The sequence below is a fragment of the Rattus norvegicus genome, chromosome 1 (assembly GCF_021556685.1).
Source record: "Rattus norvegicus strain SHRSP/BbbUtx chromosome 1, alternate assembly SHRSP_T2T, whole genome shotgun sequence".
In the NCBI taxonomy this organism is placed as follows: domain Eukaryota; kingdom Metazoa; phylum Chordata; class Mammalia; order Rodentia; family Muridae; genus Rattus; species Rattus norvegicus.
The window spans coordinates 147,706,397-147,729,615 of record NC_141534.1 but is presented as its reverse complement, the minus strand read 5'-3'; the positions used below and the strand labels follow the sequence as shown (position 1 = coordinate 147,729,615).

At 43.4% G+C, this 23,219-nt stretch overlaps 1 protein-coding gene across 8 annotated transcripts in view; it reads right to left on the bottom strand.

The window, feature by feature from the left end:
* Positions 1 to 23,219, bottom strand: part of Pde8a (phosphodiesterase 8A) — a 123,417-nt gene that overhangs the window by 53,986 nt on the left and 46,212 nt on the right. For all 8 annotated transcript variants that reach the window (XM_087557998.1, XM_087558006.1, XM_087558026.1 and 5 more), the window contains exon 2: positions 94 to 150. In XM_087557998.1, coding sequence (XP_087414124.1) covers positions 94 to 150 — 57 coding nt within the window. The remainder of the gene's footprint in view (positions 1 to 93; positions 151 to 23,219) is intronic.

Here is a 23,219-nt window from a genome sequence, read left to right as displayed (position 1 = left end):
GATCTAAGTAGAAAAACAAAGTATCTTAAATGTATCATTTTAAATACCCTCCTAATTAAAGAAAATTGAAATGTGATGGTTGCAGCATAATACCTGAAGCTGGTCTTGATGAAATCTCATCGGGCCAAATTGCACATCAGCAACTGATACCTGTAAGAAAGAGATTTGCTTATATTATTCCCTCGCTATTCAGTGTCACAGACAAAAGTAAAATATCTACTCTAAAATTTACACCAATATTAGATAAGTAAGACATTAAAACTCCCAGGAGAAATGAAAACAGAAAGCAGAATGAAAATGTATTTGACCTCAGGGTAGCTGTCCCAGTTGAACTTCAAGACAATTACTCATCCTTCCTCAGCCAGTTTCTCATTTGTTACAAAGATCGAGATTATAATACAAGAGTAGATACTAAATAAACACAGATAGTCCCTATAACCCATCCCCACCTTTTCCTGGAGGATAATGAAGTCTTACACCCAAAATGGCACATGAATAATGCAATCTAGTAGTCAGAACAATGGATGTCAGTCAAAGAAGCTTCTCTGAGAAACAGTTGACTCTTCTTTTACAGAGGAGCATAACGGCCTTGGCTAATCCATTCTTAACTTTAGGAGATGCTGACATTAAACTCCAGACACTAATATATACAGCATCAGGCCTGGGACGAGAGCTCAGTTAGCAAAATGCTTGCCGGAAGAGAGTGAGGACCTGAGAGCTTCAGCAACTACATAAAAATCCAGATGTGTCTGTAATACCAGCACAGGGAGATGGAGACAGGCAAATGCTGTGCTCACTGGCAAGTCAGCTTAGCTGAGTCAATGTGCTCTAGGTTCAGTGAGAACTATTGCTTCCAAAAAGGAAGGTGGAGGACTGTGAGACAGATCAGCGGACAGTGGCACTTGCCATGTAAGCCTGACCAACTGAATTTGATCCCTGACCCCATGTACATGTGGAGACAGCTCTAGCATCACAGGGTTGTCCTGTCATTTCTACAGATTGACATGTGACAGTATCCGCCCCCCACAAACACACAGGATATTTTCTAAGTTGTAGAGTGTGAAAAAAATAGGAAAGGAGAAAGAAATTAAATCTGATATCTGTCTTTTGCTACAATTTTAAGAGGCTTAATTATGGGGCATTGGTGGCACACGCCTTTAATCTCAGCACTTGGAGACAGAGGCAGGCAGATCTCTGGGTTGAAGGCCAGCCTGGTCTACAGAGCATGATGTTTGTGTAGGAATAGAAACTAAGACAGCCAGTCTACCAGACCTAGCTCCACAGCAGGCCATGTGCACAGCTGTCTGGACCAATAAATGTCAGGCCATGCGGGCCTTTTCCCTCCAAATCACAGCAATGCTGTTCCAATCACAACTGTTGCTTATGATCACTGACTTCTGACCAACCAGGTAGCAGTAAAAACGGTGTTATGGGCAAATTTTTATCTACACACATTTACATTAAGAGTCACAGGGAGGGCTGGAGAGATGGCTCAGTGGTTAAGAGCACTGACTGTTCTTCCAAAGGTCCTGAGTTCAAATCCCAGCAACCACATGATGGCTCATGACCATCTGTAATGAGATCTGAGGCCCTCTACTGGTGTGTCTGGAGACAGCTAAAGTGTACTCATATATGATAAATAAATAGATTTAAAAAAAAAAAAAGAGTCACAGGGGGCTGGAGACATGGCTCAGCCATTAAGAGTACATAGTGCTCTTGTAGAAGACTGGAGTTTGGTTCCCAGCACCCCCATCAGGCAGCTCACAGCTGCCCGTGACTGGAGCTCCAGGCATCTGTGCCCCTGACCTCCATGGGCACCTGCACTTACATAAGCATGCAGGCACACAGTGTTTAAAAAATTGTCACAGTAGATCTCAAATTATCAAACTAACTTTATATTTTAAGGAACTAAAAAGATAATACATCACCCAAAGTTTTCAGGAAAAAAGGAAATAATAAAGATTGGTGTAGGGATAAAGTGAAATAAAGAATAGATGATAGAAGAAACCAATAAAGCCAAAATATGATTACTAGGAAAAAACACATTAATGAACCTTTAGTTAGACAGACAAAGAAGAAAGAGAGAAGACTCAAATTACTAAATCACAAATGACAGTGGAGGTAACACTTCAAATTACCTGACAATAACAGAATCATAGAAATACAATGAACAATTATGCACCTTTATTTAATTATGGATAACCTGGCTCTAACAGACTCATGTCTAAAAACACAAAACCTACTGAGATTAAATCACATCAATACAGAAAATCTGAATAGATGAAAACCTAGGATTGATGGCCTCATGGATAAATTCTACCTTTTAAAGAACTAATACCAATCTTCTTCAAAGTTTTCCAAACAACTGAAGAGATGGAAATACCTCCCAAGTCATTCTATAAATTAGCATTACCCTGACACCCAAACTAGACAGGGATACAAGAAAGCTACAGGCCAATAAACCCTCAGGCAAATGATTGTGTAGTGAGAATCAGGTTTCTTCAAAAACACAGAAGTGTTACAGCAATGCGATTTCATGTTAATCCCAGGTGTGGGATGTGGGGCTGCTTTAAACTGTCCACAGCAGCTGACTATAATTTGCCTCATGCTCTAGCAGGGGTGTGATCTCACCAGCTGCAGATAGTTTCTGCAAGTGTATGACATCTGAAATTCTGGGGACTCTGGAGAGGGTTATACAAATGCTAGAGCCCCAAGAAGGGTTCAGTGGTGGCCGCCACTGCTACTGATGATGGTGATGGTGATAGTGATGATGGTGGTGGTGGTGATAATGATGATGATGACTGCTGGTTGCTGTTCATCTGGATTATCAAGTAGTCATGTGCAAAGAGATGAGAAGAAAAAAATGGATATCCTGACAGCAAAGATCAAACTCACCCCAAAGAACTCAATGCCCCTAATTAGCAAAGTAGTCTAATGATATGCACACTCGCTTTCCCCTCTAGCCTTCTTTCTCCCCTACCTAGTGTTGGCGTGTTGGAAATGTGGAATAGGGGGTGGAGAAAGGTGGTAGAAAAGGAACCCACAGAGTAGCCCAAAGTTCAGTTACATGGTTATGCCTGGGCTGGGGGTCAGTGGGTAAAGTGGTACCTGCACAGGCATGAGAACCTGAGTTTTATACCAAGCATCCTCCTTAAAAAACAAAAACGAAAAGCCAACGTTGCAGAGGCAAAGCCAGGTGAACCCCTGGTGCTCACTGGTCTAGACGAGTGATGAGCTCTAGGCTGGTGACAGGTACTGTCTCATGGTGAGAGGTTACCACACAAGTCAGGGACCTGAGTTTGAGCCTCAGAGCCCACATAAAGGTAGAAGGAGAAGTGAGGTCTGCTGGACTGCTCTATGTCGTTCTTAGATAGCTACATGCTCGCCCCCACCCATGTGCTCATGCCCACGCATACATAGCAAATAAAAGTATGACAAAAACAAACCAACCGAACCAAACCCCAAGTTGGGCAGCTCCTGAAGAAAAACAATGACATTGACCTCTTCCTCACAAAAATGGTTAGCTAGGAGTAGAAGAGAACACCTAGTTACAAGAAACCCACAGCAAGCACACCCAGCAGGAAAAGAAAGGAAGCAGCTCCTCTAAAGTTAGGAATGAGGAGAGAAGCCTGCTTCTCCACTCTTACAAAACAATTAGGCAGGGAAAATGAATGAGCCACTCAACATAGAAAAGGAGTAACATTATCTTAACTCATGAAAGATAAATAAAGAAATAAATCTTAAATAAAGAAATCCTGAGGATCCCACAAGAAAACTGCTAGGACTAGTAAATAAACTCAGCAGCATACAAGTTACAAAAATCAAATACATTACTGCACTTAGTAACCTGAAAGGAATGTGGGAAGGACGCACTTGATAGAGTAATGAAAAAACTAATCATCTGGGGAGACGGCTCGGTTAGCAAAGGCTTTCTGTGCCATGAATGAGGGCCTCAGCTTGGATCTGTAGGCACAGACTGTCCGGCAAGTAGTGTGTGTTGATAACCCAAGTACTGGGTGGGGACAGAGAGACAAGTGGATCCTAGGGGCTCGACTGCCAACCAGTTTAACTGAAACTATAAGCTCCAGGCTCGGGGAGACAGCGTCTTAAAAAAACGAAGAAAGGCTGGGTGTGATGGACACACCTCTAATCAATCCCCCTCCACACAGTGAGTTCAAGGCCAGCCAGAGCTATGCAGGGCTATGCAGTATAATGAGGGGGGAAGAAGGGGAGAGGGAGGGGAGGAGGCAGTACCAACTGAGGCCTCCAGTGTTAACAGATAAACACACACACACACACACACACACACACACACACACACACATCATGCACACACACACACCATGCACACATGCCACATATACACCAGAAACTTCTCACTAAATGGAAACACATCCTATGTTTATAGATTAAAAGACAACATTACTAAGATGTTAATGCTACCTAAAGCAATCTACACAGTCATCAGGGTCTTTATTAAAATACCAGTGATTTTTCTTTCTTTTCTTTTTGGCAGAAAGAAAAATGTACATCTAGAACTCATATGGAAATTCGGGATCACTAATAGCCAAAACAATCTTGCTAGTGAATGAATGACCTGCAAGACTGACATTTCTTAATTTCAAAGCTTATTACAAAACTACAGCATTCAAAGTCACGTGGAGCAGTTTAGACAGACACTGAAATGAACAGAGAGGCTAGAGAGAAACCTGGCACATATCCTCGAATAATTTTTAACAAAGGTGCCAAGACAACTCGACGGGGGAAAAGACAGTCTTTTCAGCAAATGATGACGGGAGAACTGGACACTCAGACATAAATGTCCAAGTCGGTGCTTGCCTAATGCCATGGCCCAGCACTGACAGCTAAAGACCTAAGTGTAAGATATAAAATGTAAAACTCATAGAAGGAAACACAACGAAAGCACCTGATATTGGATTTGGCAACAATTTCTTAGATATGACGTTAGTGAAACAGGCAGCAGCAAGAAAGACGCTGTGCAACCAAAAACAATATTAACAGAGTAAAAGGGCAACTCACACGGGGAGAGAAAATAGTGAGACTCGAAACATAAGAAACAACAATTCAGCCGACCCTGATTAAAATGCCTTCTGACCTAAGTGGGCACCAAACATGTACACATGTGACCAAAACACTCACATGTAAGATACAGTCAATAACTCTAATAAAAGCTTTCTTTAAAAAAGGGTAAAGGACTCTCATAGACATTTCTCAAAGAAGATATAAAAATAAGAAACGCATGCAAAGATGTTCAACATTACCAATCTTTTTAAATGTAAATTTCTAAAAGAGAGACGTCTTAGTGGTTAAGAGCACTTACTGCTCTTCCTGAAGACCTAGGTCGGATACTCAGAATCCACATGGTGGCTCCATCTGTAACTCCAGTTCTGAGGAATCTAACACCCTCTCTGGGCCTCTGCAGACACATGTGGTGCACATACATATGTGAAAGCAAACACATACATAACAAAGAAATAAATCTTAAAATTGACTTAAATATGGAAATTAAAAGTACAAGCTATCACCTCACTCCTATTAATATGGTGACTCTTTTTTAAAGCAAAGAATAAGTGTCCATGAGGGTGCAGAGAATATGGAAAACTTGAGCATTGTTGGTAGGAATACAAAATGGCCAGCTACAGTGGGGAAGAGTATGGCAATTCCACAAACGTTAAAAATAGGACTCTCATGTGATCCATCTAATCCACTTCTGGTTTATGCTCCAAAGAATGGAAAGAAAGCAGTAATTCAGACAGAGAATTATACACTCATGTTTATAGCAGCACCAGTCAGCATAGCAGAAACATGGAAGTGGCCTAAATATCCATAAAAGGACAAGCAAAGAAAAGCACATAAATACAACAGAATATCCAAGTTACCAGGGAAAGAAATCCTGACACGCTTTAACACGGAAGAACCTTGGGGATATTACAGGAAGTGAAACACAGTCATGAAAGGACCATTCTTCATGGTTACAAGATTTTTAGGAGCCGTCAAAACCACAGAGAAAGCAAGGGGGGAGTGGTTCCTGGCGGGCGGGGATTGAGACATTGATATTGGATGGACAGACATTCTCGGGTTTGTAAGTTCTAAAGATGGGTGGTGGTGATGAGTGCATATTATAAATCTTGTTTAATTCAATTGAACTGCACATTTAAAAATAAGCTATTATGTTTTATGACTTTTACAAACCAGAGGATAGGGGGGCTGTTTTATGCAGTTGCCCTCCCTTTACACAGTAAGAAGGGGAGCAAAGGGCCAGAGACCAGTGTGAATGATGAGCTTCTGTTTGTTGCTTTTTATGAGTGAAATTTAAAGCAAGAAATGAGTGAAAGGCCAATAAACAAACAAACAGCAGAGCTGACACTGACAACAGTAGTGGACCTGCTCAGCGGGAGTAAAGGTGGAGGTCACCTTCACTACAGGACAGCAGCCACAGCTTCCTAACAAAAGCACCAATAGCAAAGATGCCTCTCCTGCGCCAGGCAGAGCGCTTTCCAAGGCTGTGTCCTGTCCTTCAGCTTCAGCCCCACAGGCAAGGCTAGTGAGCTCTGCTGTGAGGGTCTAGTAGAGAAAAGCAGTTCAAGCAGAAAGGAAAAAAAACCCCACAACCTGATGATTGTAGCAGATGACTTAAAAGCTTAAAGACAGTCATCAAGTACAAACTCTGTTCTTCTCCAACCACTGTGGCCTGAACCAGAAACTAAGGAGGAAGGTTCAGGACTTAGGGATGCCACTCAGTGAGAGAACATAGGCCTGGGTTCAATACTCATTCCAAAAGGAGTACACAGACACCAGCCTAAGGAAAAGCTGTGCTTTCGTCCCTAGGGCGGCTTTAGAGGGCAACTCTGCTCACCATGGTGGCAGCAGGCCTTGGCTTTGTTTTTGAAATAGGGGTCTTGTTAGACTGTTCCTGCCAGTCTGGAACTCTCCACGTAGCCCAAAGTAGCTTCAAACTCACGACCTGCTTATTTCAGACTCTACAATGTTGGAATCCCAGATGTGTGCCAAAGCTTTCTTATTCCTGGTTTTTTTTATTGTTATTATTTCTTTTAACATTTCTTTTACTGGAGCTAGAGAGGTGGCTCTGGAGTTAAAAGCACTTACTGCTCTTACTGGGCCACTGGTGTGGGTCCCAGCAGCCACGTGGCTTTCATGTCCTAGGGATCTATGCCCACTTCTGACCGCCATGGGCACAGCAAGCACATGGCACACAGACACACACAGGCAGAAACACCTATATACAGAAGATAGACATTTTAAATTAAAAACATTTCTTTTACTATATATTTACATATAGATATTTATGTATGTCTGTGTGCAGGCATACAGGTGACAATGGAGGTCGGAAGAGGACATCAGATACTCTAGAGCTGAATTACAGGTGGCTGTAAGCTGTATGACATGTGGTCTGGGTGCTGGAAACCAAATGTGGGTCTTCCGTAGTAAGTACTTAACTTCTGAGCCATCACTCCAACGCCCATACCATAGACATTTAAAACACCAATTTGCACTATTCCTAAATTGGAAGGAAGTAGGAAATATGTAAATAGAGATTACTTGAAAACTCACGTGATAAGGTTTATAGGAGACTGCTGTATTACAGTCAGAGCATAATCGCACTTATAAACAGAGCTGGCGTGGTAGAGCTGGAGCACACTTACAATCCTACTACTTGGGAGGCTGAGATAGGAGGGTTGAGCGTGAGGCCAACTTGGTCTACACAGAGAAACTCAGTCACATATAAGTGTGTGTGTGTGTGTGTGTTTGTGTGTGTGTGTGTGTGTGTGTGGTGAAAACAGAATTAAATACGTAAGCATATGGATCTGTTAGATCATCAGGGCTAGCAGGATGGTCAGGGTAAAGCACCTAACACTGGTGGTCAGTAATGCTTATGTTATGTAAACGTAAAGCCTGAGAACCTGAGTTCAATCCTGGGACCCTCATGGTGGAAGGAGAGCGCCAACTCCTGAAGCTCTTCTCTGACTGCCACCTGTCTGCTGTGCAGCGCATGTGCTTACCCGGTAAATGACTAAATGGTTTGTTTTGTTTTTTTAAGAAAAAGCTGCTGGGTGTAGTTTGGTCTTCATCGCTAGTTCCAGGTCAGCCGGAGCTCTATAGTAAAATCTTGTCTCAAAAATTAAAAACAAAAAGTAAAAAGTTAAAGGGTTTAACTTCCTTGGTACTTTAGGCTCTGGGTTCAATCCTCAGAATTCCAAAGAGAGAGGAGAGGGGCGGGGAGAAAAAAGGAGGGGAGGGGAAAGGAGGGGAGAGGGATGGTAGACAGATTGGTTAAGAAGATTATAAGAAGAAAATCAAAGTTATCAGTTAAATGTGTTTAAGTGCTAATGATTAGAGAGAATGCATAAGTAAAACACACAGCTGGACCTGATGACACACACACCTGCCACCCTAGGGACCTAGGAAGCTGAGGTAGGTTTCAGAGTTCAAGCCAGCTCAGCCTATTTAGTGAGATCCTGTCTTTACACTGTTAAGTCAAGCTGAGGGTCAGACAGAAGCACGGAGGCAAATGACACTGAGTACATGGCCTACTCAGTGAGTAGTCTGTGAGTAGCAACAGGGAGGCAGACAGACAGGCCTCTGAGTTCGAGGCCCATTCAGGAAAACCTGTCTCAAGGGGGGAGTGGGAGCAAACAAATGAAAGTTGGTGAGAAAGGCTGGAGAAGATGGCTCCGTGGTTTGCACTGCTTACTGCTCTTCTGGAGGACCTAGATTTGGTTCCCAGCTCACAACTGCCTTTAATTCCAATTTGACAGGATCTGATACTATCATGCTGCCTCCTACATAAAAGCATACACAGGCTCACAGAGGCACACGCACATAAACATAAAAGTATACACAGGCTCACAGAGGCACACGCACATAAACATAAAAGTATACACAGGCTCACAGAGGCACACACACATAAACATAAAAGTATACACAGGCTCACAGAGGCACACACACATAAACATACATTTTTTCTTTAAAAAACCTTTGAAAGAGTTGGTGAGATAACTTTTAGGAAAGAAGCCATAACTATATGGTCTCAACTTATAAAACTAACTCATCTACTAGAGTAATTTTGAAAAATAAAGAAAATTATATGTTCATTCTTTAAAAGATTTAAGACAAAATTTCAGACACTGTAAAGTTTTATCAGTATCACTGTAAAAGAGCCATGTTTCAGCAAATCTATTTACTTATAACTAGACTGCATTTAGCCCTACATCCTGTCGACAGGGACTATCTGGGTCTTGGGGACTCTAGGGAGCAGAGTATCAGTCCAGCAGAACAATCAGACAACCACTCACCCCTGCGCCCACCTCCTTCCCCACCATTACCACCCAGCAAAAAGAAATAACGCCCACCAGGATGACATCACTCAGTGAGCAGATGTAAGCAACAGGTCCTCAGAGTAAACGCCTTCCCAGTAAACTGGACTTTCTGTACCCATCCTTTTCTCATGCCTCAAAAGCAAAATCAAACAAACTGACCTAGCACTTCAGGTCACAGCCCCTTTAATCTAGGTTTTACATTGCTATTTATAATAAAATCATCATTTTTCAAATCAATTTTAATAACATAGCTTTCATTTTCTCTTTCAGCTTCAAATGTAGCTGACATGTTTAGATTGTTTTTTATATAATAAAGAAACAACAGTATGTTCTAGAGTTGTGTCCTGTTGGGCATGGTAGTGTATGTCTTTAATCACAGTAGCAGAGAGGCAGAGAGCTGCAGATCTCTGAGTTCAAGGCCAGCCTGTCTACAGAGCAAGTTTGAGGACAGCCTGGGCTACACTGAGAAATCGTCTCTGAAACCCACTACTAACAACAATAAAGAGTTGAGTCCTCATCTGTATTTTATTACCCTGATGTAAACAAGCCAGGTGGGTATAATAGGGCAGCACACCCCTTTGTCCCCAACAGCACTTGGGAGGCAGAGGCAGGTGGATCTCCTGTAAGTTCGAGGCCAGTCTGGTCTTCAGAGTGAGTTCTAGGACAGCCAGGACTACAGAGAAACCCTGTCTCGAAAAACCAAACCATGACCAAAGTGTCTTGTGGGGGAAAGGTTTAGTTCACCTTGCAGTTTGCAGTTGGGCAGGAACTAAAGCGGAGACTACAGAGGGATGCTATTCACTGGCTTGCTCTCCTCGGCTTGCTCAGCTTACCTTATCATACAGCCCAGGACTACCTGTGCTCAGGGGTAGAACCACCCAGTGGGCTTGGCCCTCCCACATCAACCATCAGTCAAGAAAATGGCTAACAGATTTGCCTACAGGTCACTGTTATAGAGGCATTTTCCTCTTCCCAGACACAAACTTCCTAGTTTGTGTCAAGTTGACAAAATATTTGTCACAAATTAACAGTTACTGAAGTGTGGTGATACACACCTGTAACCTGAAGCATTCAGGAGGTAGAAGGATGAAGAGTTCAAAGCCAGCCTTGATAACACAGTGAGTTCGAGGCCAACATGGACTACATGAGCCCTTGTCTGAAAACAAAACAAAAATCAGATTTTTTTTAGTTCAGTCTTAGATTTAATTTTTTTTAATTATTAATATTTATTGTTTTCAGCAGGAGCAGGGGCTGTCTCTGATTCTGCTCCCTGTCTTTGGATCTCTTTCCCCTAACTGGGCTGCCTTGTCTAGCCTCAATAGGAAAAGATATACCTGGTCCTACTGCAACTTGATATATCCAGATTGATATTCATAGAAGGCCTCCCCTTCTAAGGAGAAAGGTGAGGAGGGGACAGGAAGGGTCTCAGCGGAGGGAGGGAGGGGAAGCTATGATCAGGATGCAAATTAATTAGTTAAAAATATTTGTTTTTAAAGATTGTAAAATTCAGGGCAGCAAGATGGCTGCATAGGTCAGTGTATACCCCAAAGGGCTGGTGACCTGAGCCTAATCCTCAGGACCAGGGAAAGGTAGAAAGAGAGAACTCAATCTACAAATTTGTCCTTTGACCTCTACATGGATGCCACAACACATTAAAATTTAAGAATATGTGGTGACGTGCTGGAGAGATAGATCAGTGTTTAAGAACACTCACTATTCTTTCAAAAGTCCTGAGTTCAATTCCCAGCAACCACACGGTGGCTCAAACCATCTGTAATGGGATCTGATGTCCTCTTCTGGTGTGCATGAAGACAGCGACAGTGTACTCACATACATAAAATAAATAAATCTAAAAAAAAAAAAAGAATATGTGGTGGCACAGCCTTTAACCCCAGCACTTGGGAGGCACCAAGCAGATCTCTGTGTGTTCCAAGACAGCCAGGGCTTCATAATGAGGCCGTTTCTAAATACACACATACATAAACACACACATACATATACATGTATATTGTAACACTAGAGTGTCAGAAAACAAAGACACATATTTATATCCTAACGTGAAAAATTTTTTGACAAATATGACTAATTAGAATGACAAAGATTGGGCTAGAGAGATAGCTTAGCAGTTAAGAGCCCTGGTTGCTTGTCCAGAGGTCCTAAGTTCAATTCCCAGCAACCACATGTGGCTCACAACCATCTATAATAGGATCCAATGCCCTTTTCTGTCTGATCCTCTTTTCTGTCACTCAATCATAAACGCAGATAGAGCGCTCATATACATATATATACAACTTTTTTAAATAACAAAAATTATTATTTGTTCTGTTGAACCACATCAGATTTTTGGACTATTTGACTGACGTAATATTGGTTACAGAGACACTATAAGGCAAGCTACTCTGTTATGAGCTGAAGTAAAAAGGGAAAGCTACTGGATAGGGTGTGGCACACACTGGTAATCCCAGCACTTGGGAGGCTTTGGGAAGATTGACTAAAGTCTGAGGCCAGGTGGACTACATAACAAGATCCTGGAGAGGGAGAGGATAGGGAGAAGGAAGGGGGGAGGGAGGAGAGGGAAAGGGGGGAGGGGAGGGAGAGGGAAAGGGGGAGAGGAGGGGAAGAGAGAGGAAGGGAGGGAAGACAAAGGATATAAGAAATTCTAATGTATCAGAAATGTCCACTGCTGCAACTTTCTCTCCTTGCCTGCTTTTATTTTTGCTTCTTAGCTCTCAACCACCACTGAGACAGCATGCATTTACTATGCTTTGAACACAGTACATAGTCAAGGGTAACCCTGAGCTTCGTCAGGATTCCCAGGCTCAACATCCCAAGTGCGGGTTACCAATGTTAGAGACAGAACAGAGGCTTTTGTGCACGTCAGGCAAGGACAACCCACCCCCAAACTCTTACTCTGTGAGTTACGTCCACTAACTCCACTTCAGCGGTGAAGAAACTAAAGTTTAGAGCAGAACAAGAAAGAAACTGGTAAGCATCGAGTGCAGGAGCAAACTTCATTCTGTCTGCATTTAATCTCTGCAGCTCCTTCGTGTTCTATGGGGCAAGGTCTAAATCACTTGCTCTCATCTATATCCAGATGCGATAAGATCAAGAAACAGGCTAACAGTCCTTACCTATCTGACAAACTGTAACTGAGCACCCATATTGGGCCAAGGGGTTTTCCTAGGCTTTGGAGACCAACAAAGAACATGCCGGATACCCCTACTTAACAACAGGGAGAGTGTGACTCAGGGGACCTTGGCTGCTAAAATGACTGAGGGGTTGAGGAGGGCCTCCCTGGGACAGTACTGTGGAAGTGGGGTCAGAATGACCAAGGGCCAGCCAATGGAGACTAGCAGGGGAGGACTTTATGGGAACCAGGAGAGGCACTAGAAGAAACAAGGGAAGATCATGAGATGAGGCCCTAGGTAAGCAGAGGCCATATCAAACAGAGCTTTGTAAGCCAAGAAAGCTGCATTTTATTCTAAATTTCATGAAAAGCTACGGGATATATTATAAAGCAGTACAGCCTGATCTACTTGTTATTAACTTTTTATGCAATATGTTGTTCATATCCTTTGTCCTTCCATGGTATAGTCTGACTTAAACAAAATAAAATAAACGTCCCCTTGGTTGTCTATGGAGAGCAGGCCGAGGGAAGGTAAGAATAGCAAGGCCATCCATCAGCAAGGGAGTGGAGGGCTGGCCCAGCAGCTGCCATGGAGATGGCATGGATCTGGGGTATGGAGACGATGTTATCAGGACTTGCTGATGGAAACAGAGATCTGAAACCATTGGTTCCTAGACCAAAGTTCTGATACCAAAGTGTGGAGATCTGCCACTCTGCTGGGAATCCTAGCAGATGGTATGAGTTTCCTTAGTCACAAGAACTATCCTTAGGCAAATCCTAGAGGCTTTCCCAGGACCCTCTGCCTTACTTGATAGCCATACCCATACCCCTAACTCCTTTTTTCTCCATTTACCTGCTGCCACTTTTCCCTCAGTCAACTTAAATAGCAAATATTTACTGCAAGCCTTTTATGTCATTTCATTCAAATTCAAAGAACTCCATGCTAGAGTAAAGCCATCAGGTCCTTCCCCCAGACATGCAGCTCACTGTCTGGTCAACAGACACAGTCCAGGTCTCTGTCATGGGCAGCCACTATTAGTGGCAGGGGATGCAAATTGTCATTTCACATCCCACTTTGGCTCTAGAAGAGAGACGAAATCCTTGAGCAATGGAGCTGTCTTAGTCTTGTTTTGTTGGTTTCCCCCTTGTTGCTGCTTACTGGTTTGTTCCTTGCTCAACTTGCTCTCTTATAAATCTCAGAACCACCCACTGAGGAACAGCAGCCCACAGTGGGCTGGGCCCTGCCACATCAATCATTGATCAAGACAATGCCTTACGGAGGCATTCTGCCAGAGGACCCTAGCCCGTGCTTAGCTGACAAACAAGCAGGGTGCAGCATGTCCACATCTGGAAGCAGTACAAAGGTGCCAACAGGAAATGGTGCTCCCTCCTCAACTAACACAGTGTGGTCTAACTAGTGATCTAGATCCTAAGCTGACCATTGCAGTTACCCGCTGTAACAAGGGGAACACTTTACATAATTATACCTTCTGGTAAAAGCCTTCAAGGTGGCTCAGTGGGTAACAGTACTCGTTGCCAGGTCTGCCTACCTGAGCTCAATCCCCAGGACCCACGTGATGGATGGAGAGAACAGACCCCTAGATGTTGTCCTCTGAGCTCCACAATGCGTCATGGCATATGCACCCCCAACCCCACAAACACACACAAATCCTTGTAATAACAAAAGTTCAAGTCAGTTTCAGACTGAGTGCTATTTGAAAGTCTGTTGCAAATGCTCAGTATGATTCCTTCCCCTTTAACTGGTCAACCTGACTGCAGCCCCCACCTGAGGCTCTGTTCATCCCTTAGTCTTCTTTCAGGAGAGCGACACAAAGTCTCTCAACAACTGGCCTATGCTGCTTCTAAAGAACAAGACTGGCTTCTTTTTAAAGTTTATTTTATACTGTTTTTAACTACCATTTTGTCTAGTCCTAAATTTCAATTTTTCATAGAAATATCAAAGAAGAAACTATTTGCTTATGTTAGGCTGGATCTCTGAGTTTCGAAGAAGAAAAAAACTACAACAAAAAGGGAATGTATACAAAACCCAACATCGGTGGAGACTGGGAGGAGCCCTGGAACAAGGCAGACCTTATGGTCAGAGGGAGTGGTGGGCGCAGGAGTGGGTACGAGGCCCAGCCTTGCATTAACACTGTCTGCAGCTCCTCAGACAAAGAACAGCATAGCCTAGGGCGATGTATAAGGAACCTAAAACATTGCCTTATGGGAGATATGTCTTCCAAGGGCCATTTTTCCCCTTGGTCAAATATTTTCTAGAGTTCAGATATGGGAAAATGAATATTTATAGCATCTAAAGCTCAATACATATTTAACAGAACAGACAGGAAGTCTCAACTATCATCTCAAATATCCTCACTAGCAGAGCACAGTAGTCACAACCAGATGAGGAGTCTGAAAAGCACGAACTACAAAGAGGGGAGCACCTCATCTCATATGGCATTACCACAGGGGCACCACAACCATTCTCTAGGGCACTCCCCACCTCGGGGCAGGTCCTGAGGCAGTAGGCAAACTTCCCTCATATATTCAAAGAAAACACTTGTTAATGGCCATGTTGTAAATAGCATTTTACATTCTAACATGCTATTCATGAAGTTTTATTCTGCTGTAGAAAATAGAGTAAAATAGGCAGGCAGAAGAGCTGGCCTTGCTGTCGTAAGAGCTGGCCCTACCCCTTACTGGCTACAGTCCTCAGGAGAGCGAGCCCTGCACCTCACCTGGGCATCACAGCAGAGCTGGCCCTGGATGTGGAGGTTGTAGGTGGGTAGGCCCTGGCTTTCATGTCTGCGGTGCTGTGGCAGTGGCACGGATGAGGGAGAGATGCTTTTCTCTCCTAACCTCCTCCACTGCCACCTTCGGCAGCTGGGAGGGTTGGCTCCGAGGTCATAAGAGTGGGAGAACTGGGGTTGGGGATTTGGCTCAGTGGTAGAGCGCTTGCCTAGGAAGCGCAAGGCCCTGGGTTTGATCCCCAGCTCCGAAAAAAAAGAATAGAAAAAAAAAAAAAAAGAGTGGGAGAACTGCCATGTACCTCACAAGCTGCAACACTTGGTAGAAGTGGACCCTGCACCAGCAGGGTAGATTTGGCCCTGATTGCAGGGGCTGGGGTTGCCAGTGAACTGCCCCAAGGGCGTGAGAGCCGTTAGGGTGACCAGTTCAGATTCCTCTCAGGCCCAAATCCAGGGCTCTGAATTGGCCCACCCCAGGATTTACCCCATAGATGAACTGCTGAAGTACATGAAGGGGCCGGTCCTACAGATCCAAAACCACAGGATCTGTGGTGAGGTTCCAGTCTTAAGAGAGTAGCAGAAGCCTCCTTCCTACCAGACCAACAAGTCATTGCAATGAACATCTGCACGCAAAGAAGTGTGGACAAAAGGGTGTACTGTGAGACACACTGTGACATATACCACAGCATACACTACGAGATTTTTTTTCCTCTGTTGTGGGGAGAGGTTGCAAGGGTGGAGAGCAGGTATAATGGGATATAAATGGGATTGGGATATGTGATGTAAAATTCACAAAGAACCAATAAAAAGTTTTTTTTTTAAAGATAAATGATTCTTGGTTGAAATTTTCAGTAAGAAAATGTTTAAGACCAATTACAAAGGCACACACACACACATACACACACACACATACATACACACACACACACACACATACATACACACACACACACACACACACACACACACACACACACACACACTGCTTGTAGCTGTACTGCCAAACTACAACCCAGAAGTAGTAAGTCTATGCCTATTCACAGAAGGGAACATGCCAAAATGTCTGTCCAGGGGTATGGGTGACAGCAACAAGCTGTGCCATTTGAAGTCTAGTTAGCCAGAGGGGACACGTGGATCTTAAAAACAACTGCCATGTGAAATTAGGAAAAACAATAAGATTAGTGATACAATATCATCTGATAAATTAAGCGTACGTAGGCATTGCCTGGGGGAAAGGCCGAGTCAGTGAAATGCTGTGCAAGCATGAGGGACCAAGTCTGGATCCTCAGCAGCCCGATAAAAGATGTGTGTGTGGTGCACACACCTAGGGCTGGGAAGATGATCCAGGAGGATCCCAGGGCCTTGCTGGACATTCTCTCTAAATTGGCAAACTCCAAGTTCAGTGAGAGACCCTACCTCAAAAGATCAGGTCAAACCAGGTATGGTGGACCATGTCTTTAATCTCAGCACTAGAGAGGTAAAGGAAGTGGATCTCTGTGAGTTCCAAGCTAACCTGGTCTACACAGAAAGTTCCAGGCCCACAGAGCTAAACAGCAATACCCTATTAAGAGAGGAGGGGAGGGGACGGAATGGGAGGGGGGAAGAGGGGAGGGGAGGGGAGGAGAAGGGAGGGGAGGAGAGAGGGGAGGGGAGGAGGAGGGAGGGGAGGGGAGGAGAAGGGAGGGGAGGGGACAGGAAAGGAGGGGAGGGGACAGGAAAGGAGGGGAGGGAAGGAGAAGGGAGGGGAGGGAGGAGAGAGGGGAGGGGAGGAGGAGGGAGGGGAGGGGAGGAGAAGGGAGGGGAGGGGACAGGAAAGGAGGGGAGGGAAGGAGAAGGGAGGGGAGAGGGGGGGAGAGAGAGAGAATGAGGTGAACAATGGGTGACATCATTTATCAGTCTCTCTCCTCTTCACATGTACTCTCTCTCTCTCATACACACACACACACACACACACACACACACACACACTTAATATATGCTTTATAAGAACCCATGAAAACCAAGTACTATATCAAGCACATCAAAATGGGTGTCCATGGGAAACACCAAAGGAAGGGAGTCAAGAATCGCAAATGAAACAGAGCGGCCTTATGCAAGACTTACAACAGCCATCCCCTCACACACTTCTCGGTTGTGGTAGCACGTCCTCTCTTTCAGTCCCTCTCAAATGCACAGGACTAACATGTTGCATTAGCTGTTGCTATCATGCTGCCTATCAGTTCGCCAGAACCTACTCACTAGAACTTACTCCTAAGTGTCCCTTTCCCTGCCTATTCCTCACAGAGGCCAGCATGCATCATTCTAGTCTGTGCTTCTGAGTTCTGCTTTTTTAGATGAAAGTGAGACTTTTTATGGTATTTGTCTGCCTCGTTTTGCTCAGCATAATATCTCCCAGGCTCATCTATATTATCACAAATGGCAGGATTTCCTGCTTTTTAAGGACTGGATGATATCTCATTGTGTCCACAGAGTGCATTCTTTAATCCATCCATCCATCCATCCACCCATCCATCCATCCATCCACCCATCCACCCATCCATCCACCCATCCACCCATCCATCCACCCATCCACCCATCCATCCATTCATCCACCCATCCATCCACCCATCCATCCATCCACCCATCCATTAGTGGGTCCTTCACTGTTCCCACACCTTAGCTATTGTGAACAATTCTGCAGTGAAATGGTTGGGCAGCTACCTCTGGCAATCACTAGTTCCAGTTCCTTTGAGTATATCCAGAAGTGAGTGAGGCAGCTGGATCTCTAGTTTCTGAGGATGCTCCATGTGTTCCCAAAGTGTTAGACTAATTTACATCTTCAACAGTGTATAATCTTTGCCCCCACATCTCAACTAACACTTGCTACCATTATCCTTGGGTTACAGCCAGTCTAATAATAGCTCACTATGGTTACATTTCTCTGACAATTCAATGTGTAAAGGTTTCTTTGTTTGTTTTTATTTATTTTGATTTTTTTTTAAAGCAGGTTTTCTCTGTGTAGCCCTGACTGTCCTAGGAACTTACTAGTTAAACAACGTTGGCCTCAAACTCATCCTCTGCCCGCCTCTGGCTCCTGAGTGCTGGGACTAAAGGCATGTGCTACTACAGCCTGCACTGTTTGTTTTAACATGCCTGTTATTCAGTATCTCTTGAGAAATGACTGCTCAGAAGAAACAATCCGCTAGATAGTGCCTCAGAGTCAGCAGTTCTATATGAACTGAGCCAGATAATGCATTCTCCTTCTCCTGAGCTAACCTGGGCAAAGACCAGTCTTACATTTCATGAGACATATTAAGCAAGTGTCACTGACTAAAGTCTCTATTTTAAAGAGAGTTCTTAAGAGAAAAATGGGGAAAGTATTCACATCCACAATTTGTCACCGACAAAGGGAAATGAATTACTTATGCAAGTACTACACAGTAGAACGCTTTGTTTCCATAGAGATTATGACACAACTGATTTAGGCCTTAAATTAGAATATTCCGATTTGAATTGAGAAATGATCTTTTTGTTTAAATGAACAGTGAGTGTGTTCAGTGTGAATAAACGCTCCGTACATCTGGTGACATCATTTCCTCTTTACTTCAGTAACAGTTAGAAATAATACATCTACACAAGCTCTAGAAGGAAATTTAGACCCTCAGTCTCCCGAGTGCCTGAAGACACAGCGAATGTCTACAGGATGTACAAGAACACTGACCAAGCCAGCAGGCGAGGCAGTGAGATAGCTCTCCTCCAGTGCACTTCACCTCTCACGTGCAAGCATTCTCTTAGACTCTGAAACAAGCCAAGCCAAGCCCAGTTCTTTCCTTGTCATTGCACCTGGATCCAACAGAAGACAGGGAGAACGCATGTAGCACAAATGTTACGATCCATGAGTGAACATGGGTAAATCCCTCACGGACTCCATACTGCCCTAACTAAAGCCCAGATGACTGGATGTGGCATTTAAAGTTCAGGACTCCTTGAAGCTTGAATTTCACCTTCCCCAAATCACTTAGAAAATCCCTTGAAGGGCCTGTGGTCTTACTACTACTATACCACAGGCCTGGCAAACTCCTCCCGCCCCCCAATTATTCCTCAACTCTCGGGTCTCATGTGTAAGGGAGACCTCCTAGGTGTCCTTATGTGTAATGGTCCCCACCTTTGTGTTTCTCATATTAGTCTTCATTTCTGTGGGATTCTGATCACAGATTGCCTTTTTCTCCTACCAAACCAAGCTTCTGTCTTATTCTCTTGTCCAAAACCAGAACTCAAAGGCCTGTGCTCACTAGCTATCTGCTGAATTGAAGCAGGATAGAAAATCAGGAGAAACTAAGGGGACATGGGAAAGAAAAGGAGGCTCTGGAGTCAAAAATTCTAGAAGTGCTATGGAGGTGTTTCTGATAAGAATGTTGAATAGCAGTGACCCTTTCTTACAGTTAAGCTGTCTGGCCTCGCTCCTTGCCTATAGGAAACCTGAAACTGTCTGGGAATCCAACCAACAAGAAGATAAACATGCCTTTTGTTTGTTTTTCTGAGATACGCGTGCCTGTTTATTTTTAGATGAAGAATTAGATCTTGGTTGACTATTTGATACTGCATGACGACACCTTCAAAGTAAACTTTTGTTTACAGTAAAAACATCTTATATTCCCATAACCTTTCAAGCGATGGTTTTACCTTACCAGCTGTAATCCTATCCAGCGTCCATCAGAAAACACCCTATGATCTCATTTACTGAAAAAGTTCCTTAGCAATCCTTTGAGATGTAACTTCAGTAGCCAATAAGATCATACATGCTCCACGCCTTGCCAGTCAGTGAGTGCTTTCTGGAGTTTGTTTTGTTTTATCATAGCCATTCTGAAGGCTGTAAGATGGGGTCTCAGAGTTTTCATTGCATTTCCCTGGTGACTAAGGATGGCGAACATTTGTTTTAAGTGTTTCTCAGTCATTAGAGATTCTTCTCATGAGAATTCTGTTAAGCTCTGTATCCCTTTTTTTTTAAAAATTGGGGTATTTGATTTGTTTGTGTCTAATTTCTTGAGCTCTTGGAGTATATTTTGGATATTAGTCCTCTGTGAGATGTAGGGCTGTTGAAGATCTTTGCTCACTCTGAAGGCTGCTGTTCTGTCCCATTGCTGGTGTCCCTTTGCCTTATAGAAGCTCTTCAGTTTCATGAGGTCCTATTTATCAACTGCTTTCTTGGAGCCTGGGCTTTTGGTGTTCTGTTCAGGAAGTTGTCTCCTGTACCAATGCATTCAAGACTATTCCCCACTTTCCCTCCTATTAGATTTAGTCTATCAGTTTTTATATTGAGGTCCTTGATCCATTTGGACTTGAGTTTTGCAGAGTGATAAACATGGATCTACCTGCCCTCTTCTACATGCAGACCTCTGGTTAGACCAGCACCATTTATTAAGTTGCTTTCTTTTTCCTCCATTGCTGGTGGGAGTGCAAACTTCTACAGCCATTTTGGAAATCAATTTGTCAGACTCTCAGAAAGTTGGGAATAGTTCTACCTCGAGACCTAGCTATACCACTCCTAGGTATAGAACCAAAAGATGCCCCACCACACCACAAGAGCACTTGCTCAACTATGCTCACAGAAGCTTTATTCACAATAGCCAGAAACTGGAAACGACCCAGATGTCTCTCAACTGAAGACCGGATAAAGAAAACATAGTACGTCTATACAGCTATTCAAAACAAGAGCATCATGAAGCCTGCAGACATGGACGGAAATACCAAACATCCTGAGGGAGGTAAACAAACCCAGACAGACACGAATGTATGGTCTCACTTACAATGGGGGAGGGGGTTGTAAGGGTGGGACTCAGAATAGAGGAGAGGGGGATGTGATTAGGATGTAAAGTGAATGAATGAATGAATGAATGAATGAAAGAAAGAAAACTGTAATAAACTTCAGTTCATAGAAAATAAAAAAAATCATAATGCTACCACAAAAACAGGTACACCATCTTTTTCCTTTTCTGTTACTTCCCACATTAATCTATGTTAAAATGTCTTCCTAATAAATTCCACTGTGGCTCATACCCTGAAATTCTTTCCTGGCTCTCCTGAGTAAATACCCTGAGACAACCTTCTCAGACAGAGGACGACCACCACCAGCTTCCAGCTGTGTCCTAGACTCGACGCTATTGACAGAATCAATCAATTCTTGAATAAATGAGGTCCCTAACATTTTCCCATGCTTTGAAAATGTTTCCAATTTATTTTAAATTACATTTATTCATTTAGTGTGTGTGTGTGTGTGTGTGTGTGTGTGTGTGTGTGTGTGTGTGTGCATGTGCGCACACTCGACAAGACAAGGTGAAGTCAATCCTCTCCTTCCACATTGTGGGTCCTGGGATCAGATTACTCGGTCATCACTTGGCATCGAGTGCCTTTACTTCTGCACCATCTCACCTGCCCTTTAAAGTGAGTATCTAAGGGGAAACACAGGGCCAGTGAGGTGGATCCATCGACAAAGCTGGTAGCTATGCAAACCGGAAGACCTGCTTGAGGCCCGGATCCCCCAGTGGGTCACAGAACCGACCCATGAGTCATCCTCTAGCCAGCAGGCATGGTGTGGTGTGCAGGTGCTTGTGCCAACACTCACATACAACAATATATTCTAAGACAAGCAATCCTAGTATGCTGTTATAAATCACTCCACTCACTATCTAACTTCACTATGAACTACTATCTGAATGGATACTCTATCTCATTCTTAAAAATCTATAAGGAAATGATACAACCTCTTCATTTTGTTTCAGTTGAGTACTCCCTTGACTTAACCTGGACTTCCCTTAATAGTCAAGGTATCCTTGATTAGTGTTACTTAGTTGCAACTTTAGCTTTCCACGTCAACTGTTATTTTCAACTGAGCTGTAGGCAGAGGGCAGAAGTGTTTGGGTTCCTTTTTGAAGACTGTTTTCCATTTCCAAATTATAACCTATAAGTGAAAGTGTTGGTTTTGAACATACATGATTGGAAAGATTAAAAACAAAATATAGAAACTCAGCCCTCCAGTCTGATAAAAGGCACAATTTTCACATCAAAATGTTAGGTTAATATCACTATTTTATAGAAAAATGTTTAAAACCAAGACAGAAGCAAAGAACAAATGTTTTTGGGATTAACCATAAAGTATGAATGCACATCAGACATACTTAAGATATCTTTAAAAGACAGGCCTGAAGCTGGAAAAGTACTAGGAGCACAAGGCTGCCTGCCAGAGGTCAATCCCTGGGACCTATGTAGAAAGCCAGATGTAGTGGTGTGCGTCTGTAATGCCAGCACTCCTGTGGTCACACAGAAGGTAGAGGCAAGACTACCTAGACGCTCCCAGGCTAGCCAGTTTGAAACACAGTGCAGCAGGAGAAACAACAAGAGAGATAACTGCTTCAACAAGAAGGCAAGAACAAACTCCTGAAGTTGTCCTCTGACCTCCAAATACACACCATGGCACAAATATACCAAGATTCACATTCAAATTCACACTCACACACATACTTTCTTTAGAATTATTTCTACAATACATCAAGCTAAAGTATAATTTTAATTCCATGATGCTGATTTAATAGCCATCAGAAATATTCCCACTCAGGGACTTTTTAGAAATAAAGGATTTGGGGCTGGGGATTTAGCTCAGTGGTAGAGCGCTTACCTAGGAAGCGCAAGGCCCTGGGTTCGGTCCCCAGCTCCGAAAAAAAGAACCAAAAAAAAAAAAAAAAAAAAAAGAAATAAAGGATTCCAGTGGAGAGGTCTGGTGAGGTGGGAGGTGGGAGATGAAGACATCCTAGTGGAGACAAAGTAGGGAAGGAAGTATGAGATGTGGAACAGGCAGAGGGTGGACCAGGAAGGAGATAAAATCAGGAATGTTTAAAAAAAAGATTGAATAAAAATTTTTTAAAAAGAAAGAATTGAGCATAGATAGTAGAAATGTGTGATGAACCTAAAAGAAAATTATAATTGTTCTCAGAAAGTGAAACGAGGTGACCA